The sequence below is a fragment of the Pseudophryne corroboree genome (genome assembly GCF_028390025.1).
Source record: "Pseudophryne corroboree isolate aPseCor3 chromosome 3 unlocalized genomic scaffold, aPseCor3.hap2 SUPER_3_unloc_3, whole genome shotgun sequence".
Lineage (NCBI taxonomy): Eukaryota > Metazoa > Chordata > Amphibia > Anura > Myobatrachidae > Pseudophryne > Pseudophryne corroboree.
In genome coordinates, this window is record NW_026967519.1 from 2,150,343 (window position 1) to 2,172,763 (window position 22,421).

General features: G+C 46.4%; 2 protein-coding genes across 3 annotated transcripts in view; one reads left to right on the plus strand and one right to left on the minus strand.

The window, feature by feature from the left end:
• Positions 1 to 6,058: 6,058 nt before the first annotated feature.
• On the minus strand, positions 6,059 to 21,206 carry LOC134983983 (oocyte zinc finger protein XlCOF7.1-like). 2 transcript variants are annotated; one of them, XM_063949640.1, is made up of 7 exons: positions 21,053 to 21,206; positions 18,863 to 18,997; positions 16,737 to 16,928; positions 16,054 to 16,132; positions 15,840 to 15,937; positions 15,568 to 15,679; positions 6,059 to 13,281 (listed from the first exon to the last, which is right to left on the minus strand). In XM_063949640.1, the coding sequence occupies exons 2-7, from the start codon at positions 18,977 to 18,979 to the stop codon at positions 12,521 to 12,523; spliced, it is 1,359 nt and encodes a 452-aa protein (XP_063805710.1). In that variant the 5' UTR covers positions 18,980 to 18,997; positions 21,053 to 21,206; the 3' UTR covers positions 6,059 to 12,520. The 2 variants fall into 2 exon arrangements, with proteins under 2 accessions (XP_063805710.1, XP_063805709.1); XM_063949639.1 differs by having other exon boundaries at positions 6,060 to 13,284; positions 21,053 to 21,205.
• The window catches only part of LOC134983963 (uncharacterized), a 129,133-nt gene continuing 126,840 nt past the window's right edge, over positions 20,129 to 22,421 (plus strand). The window contains exon 1 of the mRNA XM_063949600.1: positions 20,129 to 20,364. Coding sequence (XP_063805670.1) covers positions 20,227 to 20,364 — 138 coding nt within the window. The 5' untranslated portion in view covers positions 20,129 to 20,226. The remainder of the gene's footprint in view (positions 20,365 to 22,421) is intronic.

Consider the following 22,421-nt stretch of genomic DNA (forward strand, 5'->3'; position numbering starts at 1 on the left):
CTGTCTGTGCCCACACAACTTTTATTTTTCTTTGAACTTTTCAAAGAAAAGCATTATTTTGCTTAAATTAAATTTACACAAAATGGGCAAAAAAAAATGTTGTAATTGAAAAACAGTGACCTAAATAAAAATTGTGTATTTGAATTTCACAAACCTCACCAAGAAATACTTAGTGGTTATGGCTTCGTTAATAGTCCAACTTACAAAAATAGCAACATTTTGAGTTCCACACCCAAATGTTCATGGTCTGCATTTAATACAGCCTCACCCAAACTTACAGTAAGGGAAGGATCCGCACCAACAGTTTAGTTTACATTTGCTTAGCATCTAAATTGAAGAACTCGCCCAGTGTTCAGTACCAACAACTGTTTCAGCGTGTTACCAGACTTTCCTCAGGGGTATTCAGAATACATTTGACAGAAGCGGTATTTAAACATAAAAAGGTGCCAACAGAGGTTGTTAGGGTGCTGGGCCATAACTAACACAACATGTTTCCCTGATATGACGCTATCACCATACACCTTGACAAGTTGGTGATAAATTTCAGCTGCTGATGTACCCTTTAGACAGATTAGAGCCTCAATGAGACGTCCATTTCCCACATAATTACTATACAGACACAGTAGCCCTGAGCCCTATCTTCTAATTGCTTAACGATCACCCAACATTTCCTGAGGGCGTCCCCATTTCTGTTTGTATTTATCAAGAATGGAAATTACAGGTGTTCTGCGTTCATGTTCACTGTGAAAACCAGTTTAACTACAAAGAAAATATAATAAACAAGGCAACCTTGTCCCCGGGAGGATGTAATAAACTGCAATCGAAGGTAAGGAAAGAGGAGAGTTGAAGAGAAGGAAAATGGGAAAAGGAAGAGGTAAGACCAATGCGAACACAGTCAGCGCTCTGTGGTTCTCACGGAATGAGGAGATTCATCCATATACATTGAGCACAACAGGGCTGAATAGGCTCTGCAGGTAACAGGGCTGAATAGGCTCTGCAGGTAACAGGGCTGAATAGGCTCTGCAGGTAACAGGGCTGAATAGGCTCTGCAGGTAACAGGGCTGAAGTAGCTGAATCTCCTTGCAGTAGCTGTATACTGTATAAGCTGTGCAGGTACCAGATCCGATATAGTTGGACCTTTAGACAATGCAGCAGGAAACATCTGGAATATCTGTGTAGGCTCTGCAGGTAACGGGTTTAATTACCTTTGCCATCTGGCAATTGTTGTCTAAATGCAATTTATTGTGTTCAAAGTTTTATAATATATTTTGGTACCTCTAGATGTCACTTGTATAGTTATACAGTATATTAAATTAGAAAGGAATTGTTTATTTCTCCATATGTGTTAATCTGGCTACATATAAGGATACTACAGTCTATGGGGGTCATTCCGAGTTGTTCGCTCGCAAGCTGCTTTTAGCAGCTTTGCACACGCTAAGCCGCCGCCTACTGGGAGTGAATCTTTGCTTATTAAAATTGCGAACGAAAGATTAGCAAAATAGCGAATAGACACTTCTTAGCAGTTTCTGAGTAGCTCCAAACTTACTCGGCATCTGCGATCAGTTCAGTGTTTGTCGTTCCTGGTTTGACGTCACAAACACACCCAGCGTTCGCCCAGACACTCCTCTGTTTCTCCAGCCACTCCCGCGTTTTTCCCAGAAACGGTAGCGTTTTTTCGCACACACCCATAAAACAGCCTGTTTCCGCCCAGAAACACCCACTTCCTGTCAATCACATTACAATCACCAGAACGAAGAAAAAACCTCGTAATGCCGTGAGTAAAATACCTAACTGCATAGCAAATTTACTTTGCGCAGTCGCAGTGCGAACATTGCGCATGCGCATTAGCGACTAATCGCTCTGTATTTTTTTCTCGAAACGGAGCGAACAACTCGGAATGACCCCCTATATGCATTTACTTAGCAAAGGGTACAGCATTACATTGTAGTGGTGGCCATAATATTTTATTTTCTACAGTTTTGTTAGTATTTGCTGGTAATGTAAGCAGAAGTCATATAACATACAATATAAGCCTACATATTATCAAAGCAGTGTGCACCAACAGTATAATATAATGTGTGCACCAACAGTTTCCAGTATAGTATAATGTGTGCACCAACAGCTTCCAATATAGTATAATGTGTGCACCAACAGCTTCCAATATAGTATAATGTGTGCACCAACATCTTTCAATATAGTATAATGTGTGCACCAACATCTTCCAATGTAGTATAACGTGTGCACCAACATCTTCCAAAAAAGTATAACATGTGCACCAACATCTTCCAGTATAGTATAATGCAGGCATGTCCAAACTGTGGCCCTCCAGCTGTGGTGAAACTACATATCCCAGCATGCCCTAACACAGGTTTGCGGTCAGAGAATGCTAAAGCTGTGTCAGTGCATGCTGGGATGTGTAGTTTCTCAACAGCTGGAGGGCCGCAGTTTGGACATGCCTGGTATAATATGTGCACCAACAGCTTCCAGTATAGTATATAGGGGGTCATTTCGACCCGATTGCTTGCTGCAGTTTATTGTAGCGCAGCGATCGGGTCGGAACTGCGCTTGTGCCGCAGTGCGCTGGCGCATGCCGAGCGGCCGAAGGCCGTCGTTCCCTAGCGATCGCCTCTGCCTGGTTGACAGGCAGAGGCAGTCGCTGGGCGGGAGGGGGCGGCACGTCGGCATTTGGCCGCCATTATGGGTGCGCAGTCCGGCCAACGCAGGCGTGGCCGGACCATGCGGGGGGCGGGCCGCAGCAGCTGCGTGACGTCACACGCAGCCGATGCGACCAGGGGCAGCGACGATCAACTCCCGGCCAGCCGCAGGAGCTGCGCTGGCTGGGAGTTACTCCACAAGTACAAAAGCATTGCCGCTGTGCGCTGCTTTTGTACTTGTGCGGGGGAAGGGGGGCCGGACTGACATGCTGGGCGGATTAGCCCTGTGCTGGGCATCCCCCCGCATGCCTGGGAACATGATCGTAGCTGTGCTAAATTTAGCATAGCTACGATCATCTCGGAATGACCCCCAATGTGTGCACCAACAGCTTCCAGTATAGTATAATGTGTGCACCAACAGTTTCCAGTATAGTATGTGTGCACCAACATCTTCCAATATAGTATAATGTGTGCACCAACATCTTCCGAAAAAGTATAATGTGTGCACCAACATCTTCCAATATAGTATAATGTGTGCACCAACATCTTCCAATATAGTATAATGTGTGCACCAACATCTTCCAATATAGTATACTAACCATCTCATATGAGTACATTTAACGCCCAGAAAAACCGCAATTCATGGAACTGTTGACGTTTTTGAATGTATTTTCACAATAATGTAAGATCTCAGTGCAGATCTCTTTAGTCACTAGGGCAGGAAAGTAACAAGGCTTTATCTAATGCAGTCATCCAACAGTGGAAAGGTAATGTTACCTCTGGCGGGGTAGAATGTGCCGCTGGTGTAGCTCCTTCCTTGGATGTTTCTCCCTAGTGCGGTCTTGAAAGGCTGAAGGTCTGCAAGCAGCGCTTCACGGCACCCGGCAGGTTATATGATTCCACAATCTACGCATTTACCCTGGCAAGGCTGCGTCAGATTGCCGATTTTGTACTTGCACTTACCACGCTTTCAAATCTTTAAACAATCTTTGACCATTTGCCTGTTACTAGAGTATATGTTCCCTCATTTATTGTGTTTCTCTTGTATGCCCCTGGTTTATGTCCTCTTTGTGTTTCCACTGTCCTCCAATGTGTAGCAATGGGCAGGGGCTCTGTGAGAGTGTGTGAGCGAGGCCACAGCTCCTGGATTCTGGCCACACCCCCTCCCCCAGTACCCGGGCCCTTTGATCTCTCTATGGCCCTGGCAATGGGGCACCTTACAAATGAACAACTAGCTGTTGGTGCACACATTATGTTATACTGGAAGATGTTGGTGCACACATTATACTTTTTTGGAAGATGTTGGTGCACACATTATACTATATTGGAAGATGTTGGTGCGCACATTATACTATACTGGAATCTGTTGGTGTACACATTATACTATATTGGAAGATGTTGGTGCATCGGAGCCTGCATATGCAGCATATGCACATAGGATGAGCTTGCTGACAGTGGTGCAGGCTTGCCAGAGGTGGGAGCGTGCAGGGTGGGCTGGTGCACGTATGCTGAGGATGATGAGGCTACTTTCACCAGTGGACAGCAGGGGGCAGTGTGCCCACTTAGAATCAGGCGATTATGAATACTGGCGGAAATTAATTTTTATTCCCCATATTGGCGGCAGCCGCAATTGCTTTGCGTAGAAGCCTGAACCAGGCCCAATGTGTATACAGTACAGTATGTAGCAGGCGTGATATGTGATACATTATAGGTGTCCACAGTCTCTATACTGAACCACACTGCCCCGTCCTTTTCATATTTGTAGAAATGACCTCGTGACTCCTTGGACTTGATAGGATAAAGACTCAGATGTTCTCCCTTAATATAAAATGGGCAAGCGTACCTATTATGGAGCTTGTACTAACAAGAATTCTTCTCGCTTCATTTTGTTGTTGTGGATTCATCAGATGGCAGGTATAAATATAAGGGGAGAGGCAAAAAGACATTGAATGGAGGGGAGGAAAGGACTGAATTAGAAGGGGACAGAGAAAGATTTGCGTAAAAGGAGGAGAGAGGGAGAGAGATGGGAAAAGGGTAGAGGGAGAAAGTAATAGGGGAAAGAGAAAATGGGGAGACAGAGACAAGGGGAGTTAAAATAATAAAGGGGGGCAGACAGGGTGTAAAAGGGGGAGAGAGATGGGAATTTGGTAAAGAGAGAGTAACGGGAAAGAAAGTGAATGGGGGAAGAGAGACGAATGTGGGGGGAGAAGGGGTGAGAGACTGAATTATAGAGGGGACAGTGAGATGGGAATGGATAGAGGACAAGACTAACAGGGAAAAGAGAAAATGGGGAGAGAGACTAAAACGAGGGGTGAAGAGGAGGTTAGAGACTGAATAATAGAGGCGGACAGAGAGAAAGAGGAGGGTAAAAGGTAGAGAGAGAGAGTAACAGGGAAAGAGTGAATGGGGGGAGGAAAGGGGATGAGAGACTAAATAATAGAGGGGGGCAAAGAGAGAGCTGGGAAAAGGAAGAGGCACAACAGCTACGGGTATCCATGTGGATCACATTTCATGCCCGTGATCCGGCGAATGACGGCTCCATAATACTAGTTTATTATAACACGGTATACGGGGTGCTCACAAGCATAATACCACCATGATCAGGAAGGTAGCTGTCACTAAGTCACTGGTGATCATAGAACCCTGGAGGAGATTGCTAAAGGCCTTGGGCTGATTTCTATGCTGCCTACCAAGGTATTCATCCCTCCGTAAGTGCCTTGAATCAGGAAGGGAGACGGGTGGGGATGGGGGATGGGGGGGGGGCAATTAGGACAAAAGAAATAATTAAGCCAAACAGAAAAATGTTTTTTTAAAATTTATTTTTGTATATCTTGATAGACGCCCTTACACTGTACACATTCAATTCGACCATGTACAAGTACATAGCCAATCTCTAAAATGTGCTAGAAATACTGGTTAATAAAACAACTAGCACCCTACACCATATATTTATGTAAACCGGTCACTCAGCTACTTAAATTATTAAACACGACATCTGACAAAAGCAAGACCTAACGTTATGGGAGAGGCTCCCGGATGCTGGATTTATCCTATACACACCTGTCTGGCTCCTATGACAATCGGGACTCTTTGGGAAAACAAAAGGAGATTTACCATCAGTTTCGTTTCCTTGCCTAACTCCATGGCATCCCCACAGGAATGGGTTATGTCCCTAGCCACAGGAGTTATGGCAGAAATACCCCTCCCCCTTCTGTAAGTTATATACTGTGACTCCCTCTTCCCCTAATGTCTATGAGAAACTTCCGAACCTGTCCCTGAAAAAATAGGATTTTAATTACCTACCGGTAAATCCTTTTCTCGTAGTCCGTAGAGGATACTGGGGTCCATTTAGTACCATGGGGTATAGATGGGTCCACTAGGAGCCATGGGCCCTTTAAGAATTTGATAGTGTGGGCTGTCTCCTCCCTTTATGCCCCCCCTACCAGACTCAGTCTAGGAAACTGTGCCCGAGGAGATGGACATACTTTGAGAGAAGGATAGTGGTGAGAACCCGAACCAGCACACACAAGAGGAAAGCCAAGCTAACCAAACTTGAAACAGGAACAGCAACGGCTGAACCAACATTACTTAACCAAGTAACAGTGCAGGAAGAACGAAGCGCTGGGCGGGCGCCCAGTATCCTCTACGGACTATAAGAAAAGGATTTAACGGTAGGTAATTAAAATCCTATTTTCTCTTACGTCCTAGAGGATACTGGGGTCCATTTAATACCATGGGGATGTACCAAAGCTCCCAAACCGGGTGGGAGAGTGCAGAGGTTCCTGCAGAACTGATTGACCAAACTGAAGGTCCTCAGAGGCCAAAGTATCGAACTTGTAGAACTTAGCAAACGTGTTCAAACCTGACCAAGTAGCTGCTCGGTAGAGCTATAAAGCCGAGACACCCCGGGCAGCCGCCCAGGAAGAACCCACTGACCTAGTAGAGTGGGCCTGTACAGATTTTGGACACTGCAAACTTGCCGTGGAATAAGCATGCTGGATAGTAAGTCTGATCCAGCGTGCAATTGTCTGCTTTGAAGCAGGATACCCAATCTTATTGGGATCATAAAGAACAAACAGCGAGTCCGTCTTTCTGTGACGAGCTTCAAAGCCCTCACAACATCCAAACTTTGAAGTAGCAGAGGTGTCGGTGACAACCAGAACCACAATAGGTTGGTTGATGTGAAAGCAGACACCACTTTAGGAAGAAATTGCTGACGAGTTCTGAGTTCAGCTCTGTCCTCATGGAAAATTAAATAGGGACTTTTGTTAGACAAAGCCCCCAGCTCCGACACACGTCTTGCTGAAGCCAAGGCCAACAGTGTGACGGTTTTCCACGTAAGATATTTTACGTCCACCACCTGTAACGGTTCAAAGCAGTCCGATTGGAGGAACTGCAGCACTGCAGCACCACATTGAGATCCCAAGGTGCCGTGGGAGGCACAAAGGGAGGTTGGATGTGCAGAACACCTTTAAAAAATGTCTGGACCTCAGGGAGAGAAGCCAATTGTTTCTGAAAGAAAATGGACAAGGCCGAAATCTGGACTTTTATGGAGCCCAGACGCCGGCCCACATCCACGCCTGCCTGCAGAAAAAGCAGGAAACATCCCAGATGAACTTCCACCGCAGAATAATTTCTGCTCTCACACCAAGAGACATATTTCTTCCAAATGCGATGGTAATGCTTAGACGTTACCCCCTTCCTGGCTTGGATCATACTCGGGATAACCTTGTTAGGGATCCCTCTCCTGGCTAGAATCAGCCGTTCAACTTCTATGCCGTCAAACGCAGCCTCGGTAAGTCCTGATAGACGAACGGGCCCTGTTGCAGAAGATCCTCGCGAAGAAGTAGAGGCCACGGATCTTCAAGGAGCATCTCCAGAAAGCCCTTCTTGGCCAGTCTGGAGCAATGAGTATTGCTTGAACCTTTTCCCTTTTTATTCTCTTTAGAATTCTTGGGATCAGAGGAAGTGGAGGAAACACGTACACCATCTGATAGACCCATGGAGTTGTCAAGGCGTCTATCGCCACCGCCTGTGGGTCTCTCGACCTGGAACAATACTGCTTATGTTTCTTGTTGAGACGAGAGGCCATCGTGTCGATCTGTGGATAACCCATCGACTTGTCAAGCACCTGAACTCTTCCGGGTGAAGGCCCCACTCCCCCGGGTGCAGGTCGTATCTGCTGAGGAAGTCTGCTTCCCAGTTGTTTACTCCAGAATGAAGACCGCTGACAATGCCACAGCGTTTCTTTCTGCCCAGAGGAGAATTCTTGACACCTCTGACATTGCTGCTCTGCTTTTCGTTCTGCCCTGTTGGTTTATGTACGTTACTGCAGTCACATTGTCCGACTGGACCTGAATGGCCCGATCTTGAAGAAGATGTGAGGCATGCAGAAGGGTGTTGTATATGACCCCGAGTTCCAGAATGTTGATTGGAAGGATGACTTCCTGACTTGACCATCTTCTCTGAAACTGCACCCCGAGTAACTGCTCTCCAACCTCTGAGGCTTGCGTCTGTGGTTAACAGAATCCAGTTCTGAATTCCAAACCTCCGTCCTGCGACGAGGTGAGAAGACTGTAGCCACCATAGAAGGGAGATCCTGGCCTTTGGCGACAGATGGATCCACTGGTGCATGTGAAGATGCCATCCGGACCATTTGTCCAACAGATCGAGCTGGAAGGGTCTTGCGTGAAACCTTCTGTATTGAAGTGCCTCATAAGAGGCCACCATTTTCCCCAGAAGGCGAATGCACAGATGCAGCGACACCCTGGTTGGCTTCAGGACATCCCGAACCATCGACTGGATTACCAATGCCTTTTCCAACGGAAGGAACACCTTTTGTGACTCCATGTCCAGTATCATTCCCAGGAATGGGAGCCTCCGTGTTGGCTCTAGGTGAGATTTCAGAAGGTTCAGAATTCACCCGTGATCCTGGAGGAGTTTGGTTGAGAGAGCAATGCTGTCCAGCAACCTTTCCCTGGATGGCGCTTTTATCAGGAGATCGTCCAGGTATGGAATTATGTTCACTCCCTGTTTACAAAGTAGATACATCATCTCTGCCGTCACCTTGGTGAACACCCTCGATGCCGTGGAAAGACCAAATGGCAGGGCCTGGAACTGGTAGTGACAGTCCTGCAGTGCAAACCTCAGATAAGCCTGATGAGGCGGCCAGATCGGAATATGAAGGTACACATCCTTGATATCCAGAGACACTAGGAATTCCCCCTCCTCCAGATCTGAGATCACCACTCTCAGACTCCATCTTGAATTTGGACACTCGTAAGTACGGATTCAAAGACTTGAGGTTCAGAATTGGTCTTTCCGAACCATCCGGCTTTGGTACTACGAACAAGTTGGATTAGTACCCCTTGTTTAGTAGATGAGGTGAAACTGGAACAATGACCTGAGTCTGTACCAGTTTTTGGATGGCATGCTGTAAAGTTATACTTGCCTCTTGTGAAACTGGTAAGCCTGATTTGAAGAATCTGTAAGGTGGGAGCTTTTGGAACTCCAGTCTGTAGCCCTGGGAAATAAGATCTATGACCCAGGGATCCTGGCACGAATTTGACCAGATCTGACTAAAGAACTGTAGTCGGGCTCCCACCTGACAGCCCTCCAGGCATTGTGGTCCACCGTCATGCTGAAGTCTTTGAGGAAGCAGAGCCTGAGCTCTGTTCCTGAGCGCCTGCAGTTGCTGGTTTGCATGGTTTACCTCTTGCTCCGCTGGAGGACGTAGAAGCACCTCTGGATTTGCCCTTGAACTTGGCCGTCCGAAAGGACTGTAACTTAGAAGCTAAATAAGTCTTCTTGGTTGGGGGGGCTGTGGAAGGAAGATACGTAGACTTACCCGCAGTAGATGTGTAGATCCATTTGTCTAATTCATCTCCAAACAAGGCCTCTCCTGTGAATGGTAGGCCTTCCTGGAGTCCGCGTCAGCAGTCTACTGGCGTAGCCACAAGCCCCTGCATGCCGACACTGCCATAGCGGTGGTGCATGCGTTAAGCACGTCTATTTCTTTTATGGCTTCCACCATAAAGTTTGCAGAGTCCTGTATATGCTGCAGGAGCAAGACAACATCCCCCCTAGATAAGGAATCTAACCCCTCAATTAGGTTACCTGACCAATTAGCAATGGCTTTAGTGCTATAGTGGGCCTCTGGGCCACCCCAGCAGCTGTGTACAAGGATTTGAGTGTAGTCTCAACTTTACGATCAGCCGTGTCTTTTAGGGAGGCTGCACCAGGAACAGGCAATACAATTTTCCGTGACAGCCTAGAGACTGATGCGTCCACTATCGTTGGATTTTCCCATTTTTTCCTATCCTCCAGAGGAAAAGGAAAAGATGAGAGCAACCTTTTAAGGATCTGAAACTTATCAGGATTAACTCATGGTTCTTCAAACAGGGTATTCAATTCCTTTAACACAGGAAAAGTAATGGAGGACTTCTTTTTACATTAAAATATGATTCCTCACACTCCTCTGACACCTTATCAGGAATATGCAGAACATCTCCGATAGCCTCTATAAGAGCCTCTATTCCCTGTGACAGAGCTGCACCCCCTTGAGTCCACCTCCCCCTCTTCCATGTCTGACCTGTCAGAGTCAGACTGCAGGATATAGGCCAGAGATCGCCTTTGCGGACAAATGGGAGGGGATTGAGATGCCGTTTTGGGGACTGAGTCTCTGTTCTTAAACTCATCCACAGTCTAAGTATTGCGTCTCTTTCTCATTAAGAGACAATTTTGTAGAAAGAGTGGAGATCATTCCTTTAAGAGAATTAACCCACTCCGGTTCACCCCTGCTATTCTGTGAACTCTGAGTACCCAGTAGTGAGCTCCCTGGTGAATAGGAACACTCCGCTGTACAAGACACACACTCTTTGTCTGACGTAATGTAAATGTGACAGCACACACACACACGAAAAGGTTAAGCACAAGTGACCCACAAAGAGCCCTTCAGGGAGACACAGAGTTGTTTGGAGCCAGCACTCACCGCACCCTTACCCCTAATGCCAAGCTTAGCTGGGTCGCAGACTTAGTACACTAATAGTCACTCCCCCCTGTTATGACCCCTTGGTACCGCTGAGGTAATTTGGAGTCACACCGGAGGAGCTGCGCGTTCCTGTCAGTCAGTATCTGTGACCACTGCAAAGGGAAAATGGCGCTGGTGAGCTGCTGGATCCTCTCATAGTGAAGTCCTGCCCCTTCAATGGCGCGCGGTCTTCACGCTTTTTTTATACTGGCTGAGGTAATTTTTGTGCTTAAAATGGAGCAGAACCGTTTTAAGGCTGTGTTTGCCAGTTTGGGTACTGTGTACAGTGTACTGAGAGGCAGTTGTGTACTGTGTCTGGAGACGCATTCCGCCCCGTTTAGAAGCCGTGCGTCTCCATACCCTTATGCCGCCATAATGGCCGGCGCCCCGCTAACTGGGACGCCAGCTCAGTACTCACCACTCTTCATTCTTCTGGCTCTGTTAGGGGAGGCGGCGTGCTGTGGGAATGTACGCTCGCCATGGTGGGGCTTGCAAATAGTTCCCTCAGGAACTCAGTGTCCTGTCAGCGGGAAATGAGACTATTAACCCTTCAAGAGGTTGGGCCGTTCCCCCCATAAGTCCCACGAAGCAGGCAGACTGGTGCCAACCAGCCCTGCCTGAAGATAACAAACATAGAAAATAAATGCAGAAAACTCTTCAGGAGCTTCCTTCAGCGTGACCGGCTCCTCCAGGCACATTTTCTAAACTGAGTCTGGTAGGAAGGGCATAGAGGGAGGAGCCAGCCCACACTATAAAATTCTTAAAGTGCCCGTGGCTCCTAGTGGACCCGTCTATACCCCATGGTACTAAATGGACCCCATTATCCTCTAGGACATAAGAGAAAAAGAGATAAATTAAATTAACAGTTAATAACTGGCCCTATTCTCTTGTAACCCCATGGTAGCCCTACACGAACGGGATGAACCTAAGCGAAACATAAGAAGAGATGCCTGGCTCAAACAATTTTATTGACTAAGTCCTTCAAGGGTGTTCACCTCCAAATTGAGCACCAGCAGAAGACGTCCCATCCAGAAGATAATGAGGGAGATTATGTATGGAGCTGTGAAAACATCGGAGAAGCGGACCAGTGTAACCAATGAACTTCCACCTATCATTTTATAGAATGTGCTTGATAGGTGTTACCTCAATGCTGATTGGTTGTGATGGGCAACTTCTCCGATGGTTTGCTTCTCCACTCTTCTCTGCTTGATACATCACCCCCCATGTCTGGTAAGGATGTGAGGTGATGGATCGTCCGGTGAGGTTTGAACCCTGCAGGAGGTTGCCCCCACTTTTGGAGAGTGCTGCCCCCACCCTTGTAGAGTGTTGCCCTCAACCTTGTAGAGTGCTGCCCCCACCCTTGTAGAGTGTTGACCTCTACATGACCTCAACCTTGTAGAGTGTTGACCTCACCCTTGTACAGAGCTGCCTCCACACTTGTAGAGTGTTGATCTAACCCTTGTAGACTGTTGCCCTCACCCTTGTAGGGTGTTGACTTTAGGATTTCCATCACCTCACGTCCGTTCCTCTAGTATGTGCACTCAATGGCATCCCCAATGTCTCTTGCAAAAGTACACTTGGACAGAGCACGCCATTGTATGGCATCCCAAGATGATCCTTATTTTCTAAATTCCTACATTCGGGAGAAATACACAAATTCTGCCATTGAGATCCAGGGTAGGTAATGGTTCCTCCTTAGTTGCCAGTGGGCAGAAATCCGGAAGTATAATCTCCTGAGGTATTAAGCCTTGAAGAGAGATAAATGCGAGTACACTTTTATGCTTTCACTAATAATATGAAATGCTGCACCACTTCTCCTGCTTTATGCTTAGTTGTGTCACGGCTGTCTCGTGGAACTGTCTTGTGCGGTGCATGACACGTTTGGGTGCTCGACACCATCTTCTGTTTGTGCAAAACACTTCCCGCAGTCGGAGCACTGTACGGGCTTCTCGCTTTTCTCCCGTAAGTGAATCTTCTGATGTTTCACCACAGCCGACTTGTGTTTGAAATACTTCCCGCACTCGCCGCAGGGAAATGGCTTCTCTCCCGTGTGAAACCGCCGGTGTCTAATGAGAGCCGACACCTGTGTAAAACATTTCCCGCACTGGGAGCACGGGAAGGGCTTCTCGCCAGTGTGTATCCTGTAATGTTTCACCAGGTCTCCCTTACGGGAGAAATCCTTTCCGCACTCCGAACATGAAAACGGCTTTTCGCCGGTGTGTATGCGCTGGTGCTTAAGGAGGTAGGCTTTCTGCGTAAAACATTTCCCGCAATCGGCACACAGAAACGGCCTCTCGTCAGTGTGAGTCCGCTGGTGCGTGAGAAGGTTTGCCTTCTGCGTAAAACATTTCCCACATTCAGAACATGGGAATATTTTATTTACTTTCAGAGCTGTATTAAGTCTAACTGTATCCGATGTATCAGAGGAACGTTCCTTAAGATTGGAGAGGTCGGATGATATATCTGCAAAGTGATGTACCGGATGCATGGTTGAGGAGTTGTATATTAAAGAATCCCATGTGACGTTGTTATCTTCTGTTTTACAATTTGGAGATAAAATGAGATGCCCCTCCGTGGTGGTTCCGCTGTTGTATTTATCTGCTGGAAATAAATTAAATGTATGTAAATATGAATGTCTCCACTAGAATAGGTTTTTTTGTACCATATAGAACAATAATCAAACATTTTGTACATGTATTGACTTTATGTTGCAATTTATGATCTCTTTGATTACTCTCTGCAGCAGAGGACACAGTTCTATAAGGTAGCACTGCGAAACGCGTCACTTCCCACTTATTCTCAAATTCCCAGAATTGTGTACTAGATATGTACTAAAGAGACCCTGTGACCAACCATATGCTTCTTGAATGCCAAAAATACTATTTACGTTATCTGTTGTCAGACTATATATACTTAGACTCTAATCTGGTTTAAAACTATGCCGCGGAGAGGTCCACGATTTTTTGGATCCCTCTTGTTCCCTGGAAGGACACAAAAAAAAATGGGATTTGTTACTATTATCTCAAATGGCGGCGGAGTGAGTGTTTTGCGGTGGTGGAGGATGGAGGTGGGGGGCGGGAGTGAGAGTGGATTTGTGTTTACCGTCACATTTTTGATTGCTGCTAGTTAAAGCACTTCTGCGTTCAACAAAAATCTTGTGAAGATCCTTACCACCAGTACGGCGGCGCTAAACACGGACAATAGGCTGCTTGAAGAGTTAATCCCGGCATTACCATGGGAATTATTCACTTGTACAAGTGCTTAAGAAGGTTATATGGGGTCTCTAATTATTTGTATATAAATCACTATGGTAGCTCCAGGGTCTGTGAACAAAGATCAGAGAGAAGCCCCCTTTTACTCTGATCTAGGAGATACACCAGAGAGTGTGGGGAGGAGACTGGTCAGATCTCTGGGCTGGTAACACACAGTGACATGATGTGAGGGGGAGAGCAGGAGTATAATAGGAGCTGATGGCTCCTGATGTATGAGATACAACAGAGAGTGTGGGGAGGAGACTGGTCAGATCTCTGGGCTGGTAACACACAGTGACATGATGTGAGGGGGAGAGCAGGAGTATAATAGGAGCTGATGGCTCCTGATGTATGAGATACAACAGAGAGTGTGGGGAGGAGACTGGTCAGATCTCTGGGCTGGTAACACACAGTGACATGATGTGAGGGGGAAGAGCAGGAGCATAATAGGGGCTGATGGCTCCTGATGTATGAGATACACCAGAGAGTGTGGGGAGGAGACTGGTCAGATCTCTGGGCTGGTAACACACAGTGACATGATGTGAGGGGGAGAGCAGGAGTATAATAGGGGCTGATGGCTCCTGATGTATGAGATACACCAGAGAGTGTGGGGAGGAGACTGGTCAGATCTCTGGGCTGGTAACACACAGTGACATGATGTGAGGGGGAGAGCAGGAGTATAATAAGGGCTGATGGCTCCTGATGTATGAGATACACCAGAGAGTGTGGGGAGGAGACTGGTCAGATCTCTGGGCTGGTAACACACAGTGACATGATGTGAGGGGAGAGTAGGAGTATAATAGGGGCTGATGGATCCTGATGTATGAGATACACCAGAGAGTGTGAGGAGGAGACTGGTCAGATCTCTGGGCTGGTAACACACAGTGACATGATGTGAGGGGGAGAGCAGGAGTATAATAGGAGCTGATGGCTCCTGATGTATGAGATACACCAGAGAGTGTGGGGAGGAGACTGGTCAGATCTCTGGACTGGTAACACACAGTGTCATGATGTGAGGGGAGAGCAGGAGTATAATAGGGGCTGATGGCTCCTGATGTATGAGATACACCAGAGAGTGTGGGGAGGAGACTGGTCAGATCTCTGGGCTGGTAACACACAGTGACATGATGTGAGGGAGAGAGCAGGAGTATAATAAGGGCTGATGGCTCCTGATGTATGAGATACACCAGAGAGTGTGGGGAGGAGACTGGTCAGATCTCTGGACTGGTAACACACAGTGTCATGATGTGAGGGGAGAGCAGGAGTATAATAGGGGCTGATGGCTCCTGATGTATGAGATACACCAGAGAGTGTGGGGAGGAGACTGGTCAGATCTCTGGGCTGGTAACACACAGTGACATGATGTGAGGGGGAGAGCAGGAGTATAATAAGGGCTGATGGCTCCTGATGTATGAGATACACCAGAGAGTGTGGGGAGGAGACTGGTCAGATCTCTGGACTGGTAACACACAGTGTCATGATGTGAGGGGAGAGTAGGAGTATAATAGGTGCTGATGGCTCCTGATGTACGAGATACTTTGTCATTAATTTCCCCTGACAGTGGCGTTAAGAAATTGCTGTAGTGACTGAACAAAAAATATGTGACTTTCTGTATTTGGCATTTAATACACACCTGGGCAGATATCTATAGGTGTTTCCTCCTCCTTACACTGCTTGTTGCATCCCTTATAGATCGTCTCATCTTCTTCTATAACTTCAACTTTAAAATCAACGCGGTCTTCGCACTGTATAACCCACAAATAAATAACAAAGCACAATTATTAATAGCGGTACAATGAATTTGGAATAAGAAGGATATTAGTGTAAGAAAGTCATGAAGTTTAAATACAATATATATAGTGTTGAGTCATGTTAGTATTTGGCGAGACCCTAAATCCCACTTACCTGATCCTCCTGTAGGACACTGTGATTCTCCTCTGTATGATCCTGGGAATAAAGAGGACGGGGACATCTCTCTGGAGTATTCCTGTTACTGGCCCCATCTGTAGGAGACACACAGTGACTGAGTACATTGTATATATGTGATTATCAGATGATGTGTATCTAGGTGGCCCCATAGCTGCTCTCTCCATTACACTACATGACAGTCTCCTCTTACCCATTGATGTGAGGGGCCGGTGATTCTCCATCATCACGTCCTTGTACAGACCCCTGTGTTCCTCTATATACTCCCACTCCTGCATGGAGAAATAGACAGTGACGTCCTCAAACCTTATATTAGGGGTGGGGAACTTTTGGCCCTCCAGCTGTTGTTGAACTACACAAACCAGCATGCATTGCTACAGTTTTACTATTTGGCCATGCTAAAACTGTTGCAGGGAATGCTGGGATGTGTAGTTCAACAAGAACTGGAGGGCTGAAGGTTCCCCATCCCTGCCTTATAGGAACCTGACACACACAATGATGATACAGTCATCACCTAGACACATCCTCTGGGCCTAATTCAAGGTTGATTGCAAAATAACATTTTCCTCTAGTGGGCAAAACCATGTGCACTGCAGGTGGGGCAGATATAACATGTGCAGAGAGAGTTAGATTTGGGTGGGTTAAATTGTTTCTGTGCAGGGTAAATACTGGCTGCTTTATTTTTACACTGCAGTTTAGATTTCAGTTTGAATACACCACACCCAAATCTAACTGTCTATATACGCCCACTCCTTCATGAAGAAATAGACAGTGACATCCTCACACCTTATAGGAACCTGACACACACAATGACACAGTCATCACCCAGACACATCTCCTGATGTTACTGTATAATGTCCCATTCCCAGTAGTCACCTCTCCAGTCAGCAGCTGAATGATCTTGTTGGTGAGTTCCAGGATCTTCTGGTTATTGTATCTCTCATGTACCAGTGAGTAAGGTGGAGTCACCGGGATGGGGCTCTGGGTCCGGCTCAGTCCTCCTGACACACAGAGATGGCTGCTGGGTGTCACAAACTCTCCAGATGTCTTCCTCACTACTGTGTGATCCTGTGCATAAGACACAATTATAAATATATCAGTAATAACATCTTTGTCTTCCATTTGAGAATCAAATGTGGCTCATGCCGATCAGTTAAGGGCATATGCACCGATTAGGTTGTAAACATATACTATTTTTTGTTTTCACTTATTTTATCATTGTGCTACCAACTCTGCATCATCCCCTGTGTGTCAATACAAATCCCAAAATAGCTTTTAAATAGTTCCAAACCTCGCTCCAGAACCACTCACCTCCCCAGTCTGGTCCCTGTGTTAGTAATAGAGATAAGAGTGATGTCACTGTGACACCCCCAGACTCCCTCACCTCCCCAGTCAGGTCCCTGTGTTAGTAATAGCAGTGCCGTAACTAGGCATTTTAGTGCTGTGTGGCGCGCTCAAAGAATATAGGGGTGTGGCTTCATGTGGAAGGGGTGTGGCCACAAAATAATACCAATGCATACTACAGTGCACAGTAGTCTCCATTTTTCAAATTATGCCGCAGAGCAGCGCCACTACACCAAGCAGAGCCCCTTTTACACATTACAGCAGGCAGCGTCCCCCTTTTTACACAGTACGGCAGACAGCGTCCCCTTTTTACACAGTACGGCAGACAGCTTCCCACTTTTTACACAGTACGGCAGACAGCGTCCCCCTTTTTACACATTACGGCAGACAGCGTCCCCCTTTTTACACATTACGGCAGGCAGCGTCCCCGTTTTTACACATTACGGCAGGCAGCGTCCCCATTTTTACACATTACGGCAGGCAGCGTCCCCCTTTTTACACAGTACGGCAGACAGCATCCCCTTTTTACACAGTACAGCAGAGTCCCCTTTTTACACAGTACGGCAGACAGAGTCTCCTTTTTACACAGTACGGCAGACAGCGTCCCCTTTTTCCACATTATGGCAGACAGCGTCCCCTTTTTACACATTACGGTAAACAGTGTCCCCTTTTACTCAGTACGGCAGACAGCGTCCCCCTTTTTTCACATTACGGCAGACAGCGTCCTCTTTTTACACATTACGGCAGACAGTGTCCCCCTTTTTACACATTACGGTAGACAGTGTCCCCTTTTTACACAGTACGGCAGGCACTGTCCCCCTTATTACACAGTACGGCAGACAGAAAAGAAAGAGAGAGATAGATAGACAGAGATAGATAGATAGATAGATAGATAGATAGATAGATAGATAGATAGATAGATAGATAGATAGAGTAGATAGAGTAGATACTTAGCATCTCTCCCCGCTGACTCAGGCAGTCAGGCTCCTCGGTGCTGGCAGGGGAGAAGGAGGAGGAGGAGGGAGGGGGACTCAGGAGCAGCAGCAGCGCAGTATAATTGGTAGTGGCGCCGCTGCAGCTGTCTCTCTCCTTCCGCATTGGCTGACCGCCGCCACTGTGAATGCTGGGATGAGGGAAGTGCATCCCAGCATTCACAACAGCGCCGGCCAGCCAATGCGGAAGGAGAGGGACAGCTGCAGCGGCGCTGCTACCAATTACATAGCGCTGCTGCGGCTCCAGTCCCCCTCCCTCCTCTTCCTCCAGGTCCTCCCCTGATGCTTCTCCTCTACTCCTGCGCACACAGCACAGGCGTCTTGTAATGAGTCAATTTGACTCATTACAAGCCGCTGACATAGAATGCTGGTCGTTGCGCCCTCAGTTACGTCTCTGAGTAATAGAGATAAGAGTGATGTCACTGTGACACTCCCAGACTCCCTCACCTCCCCAGTCAGGTCACTGTGTTAGTAATAGAGATGAGAGTGATGTCACTGTGACACTCCCAGACTCCCTCACATCCCCAGTCAGGTCCCTGTGTTAGTAATAGAGATAAAAGTGATGTCACTGTGACACTCCCAGACGCCCTCACCTCCCCAGTCAGGTCCCTGTGTTAGTAATAGAGATAAGAGTGATGTCACTGTGACACTCCCAGACTCCCTCACCTCCCCAGTCAGTAGAGAGATAATCTCTAGCGTGTGATTTAATATCTTCTCCATTATATGACTCCTCTTCTTGTCCATCATGAAGTATGTAAGACTGGGCCTGGTCTTTGAGAACATTTATCAGTGTGATATGACCTAGGTGGACAGAGATAAAGAATACATGAGTAACATAACAGCACCCAACACACATAGGTTTTCTTATTCTTTATTTAAAAAAAAAAAAAAGTCTAGCACCTTCTGAGCTATGTCCTACGAATCATTATCTCTTTGCAAAGACTCTATGAAAGGAAAACAGTTGTGGCTGCCAGACACAGGCTCACATTGCTCCCAGCATGGCATGATATGGGAGGGGGGGTTAAGGAGGGGGTGGACGTCACAGTGTGGACAGAACTCAGGAGGGACGTTCCGACAGCACCATGTTCACTACATTATGCGCCAAGTAACTGTGGCTGCCATGGGTCATCGCTTCTCCATTGTGTCTAAGGAGTAACCTGACCTAACCTAAACCAAACCAAATAAGGAATGCATATTGACACTTGGTATACAGCTGCCCTAAATTCTTTCAATAAGCCCCAGACAGGACATCGGATCCCTAGCATCAGCCTACCCAAAATCACTTGAGCCCATAACTAAACATGTTCTCCCATGAATTTGTTGCACCCAGGGCAGGGTAATACGACTGGAGGTGGGTTAGGGACCTTGGTGAAGTGATCCCGCCCCCCTTGGATGGACACCTGGGGACAATAAGACAGGTAATGCGGGTATCAAGGGCTTAGAGAAGGTAGTGACCCATGCTTGCAAAAGTTAATTTAACCCCTTGGTGACGTATCTGCGTGGTACACACTGGAAAACTGCAGGAACACACTTCAGCTGAGCTGCTGCTACTAAAAAATAAAAACAATAATATAGGGATCCAATTTCTTGATGTTTTTCTTGGGCCAACAGCGGGATGGTCAGGCTGATGACAAGAAGAACGTATATGGACAGCTGCCTGCACTACGTGACGTTACAGACCCTCTATTAGGTATAATGCTACAATACAGGTATACCATTTTGGGTTTATATCTAAGATAGTCAACTCCAAATAAAAAACGAAAATTCAGTTAAGAGTGACTGCACAAGATGAACTGAGGGGGAGATGTATCAAGCCTCGGAGAGAGATAAAGTACCAACCAATCAGCTGCTGACATTATTCTAGGACAGCCCATAAAACGAGTTAAAAGCCGATTGGTTGACACAGCTGGATACATCTCCCCATGGAGAGATAGCTTGCAGCGAGGAACTAGCAAGGAATTGATGGACCTCACTGCAGGGCGCCCTCAGGTCAGGGTCACCTAGGCTGGGTAGTGGTGACGGAGAAGAAAATGCTGGGTACGGGCAGATTGCTGGACTGGCGGGTCGGTTGCTATTTCCCTCTCAGCCATGGGGGGACACTAAAGAGATCACCATGGGATATAGCAGGTGTGGGAGGAGCCTGGGCACCAGAGAAACAGCTTTATCAGGTAAGAACCAGCTTTATCAGGTAAGAACCAGAATCTTGTCATCTGGGAAAGACAGCAGAGGAATACACATGCAGCAACTTCTTCTATAGCTTCCCTGGTTCGTCTGCGCTCGCCGGCGGCACTGGGGGTCCTGTAATAATCAGCACCTGCCACATATGGACCACTGACCAGGGCATATGAGCACCTGCGCCTCCACTACTCACCTGCGTTACTGACATACTTGCCTACCTGACCCTTGAGGGAGAAAATGCTTCTGTTCCTGGACTTTCCTGGTAATGTATGATTGCCATCACCTGTGGTGAGCTAGGTAATTGATAAGAAAGGTGTTTCACCACAGGTGATGGCAATCATACATTACCAGGAAAGTCCAGGAACAGAGTATTTTCTCCCTCATGGAGAGGGTCAGGTAGGAAAGTATGGTTACTGATAAGATGTTATGTAATTACATTACTCTGCATGATAGAGCTATGCCTGGGCATTACATGATGTTCTCTCTCTCTCCCTACCTACAGGATGCACAAAAGCTGCTGCATAATGAGAATATGGGGAGGTTAGAACCCACATACAATGATCAAGTAATATTCATTTATAGTGATTCGCTATCACAGGTCACTATTTATATTATTAGAATCCTCCATAAACACCGATAAGTCACAGACATGCACTATACGCTTCTAAATGTTATTACCTGCTGCAAGTCACATTAAAAAGCACCTTCTCTGCTTCTCACCTCTGTCCCGGAAGATCTTATTAGCCACTTCCTGTTTGTGCGTTCCACCTGACTTCCTGGTTGTGCGTTCCACCTGACTTCCTGATTATGCGTTCCACCTGAATTACAACGTGCAACGCTTTGTTGATGAGTGGAACACCAGGAAAAGAGGTAGACTATAATACAGGAACACCTGTCCTTTATACAGGAGAGAGGCAGTCATTTCTAGGTGTTCCAGAACTTTTCTAGTGTAAAGTGTAGAACACAAAGACAAGCCCCATTGCAATACATGGATTCTTCCCTGACCATTGTAGATGAATAAAATGACACTGCCATCTTGTGGTCTTAGTCCAAAATTACAGCGAAAACAAAATTCACAGCCATATCGTTTGACCTAAACTGGGGCTGCATACCAAAAGCCATAGAAGTATAGAAAGTCTCCGAACACAGCAGATTGACTTTAAACCATTGCATACTGTATTTCATATTCGTAGACAAATCCATTAATACCAATCCAAATACTAAACTGCTGATACTACAGCCCACCACAGTTTCGGACTGTGGCATGAAGGGCCCATCGGGGGGATGAACTTGTAGGGGCCCATGCTTAAGGGTGTGTCCAGGCTCAAGTGGGGGCGTGGGCAGCCACCACAGAGGTTTGGCTAACCATTAAAGAGTACATTTTCTGTGCCCAATGGTAAATATATAATAAACCATATTCTTGTAAAGTATAATGCATAATTCAAGTGCACCTGGATAAAGTCTGGAACCTGATCCCTAGAGGAGGGCCCACAGGAAGTGTGATCCTCCGGTGGTTTCCCCTATTCCTCTGTGGGCCAGTCCGACACCTATCAACAGCGAATATTAAAATCAACATTAACCGAGACTGAGAGATTTCAAATGTAGTAATGTAACGTGATCATGGGCCAGTATTTATAGCTGTATCAGGACAACACAAATGTCCTGTAACACTGAAGATGGAATGACAACACTGCAAAATACATTTGTGACACAAAACAATGACATATTGTTGGGAGTGTCAGATTTATTCGTGAGCTGTTATTAAGCCTTGTGGGGGCCCGGGGCACTTAAAACGCGAGGAGGTTTTTGTATATTGTATTGTGTATATTAAATTCAAACCAATAGTTTATATTAGATGTAAAGTAATAGTTTAATAATGCCTGGGTATCTTTATAGCTCCACCTAATTGAGAGACAACTATTTTATAAGGTTTTCTTGTAATGGAACAAAGATAATTTAAAAACCTTAAAATGTACAAATAACAATTATATCTATAATTTATCTTGTCACATGCAAGAACAGCAGCTACTTACACACTGGGACAGGA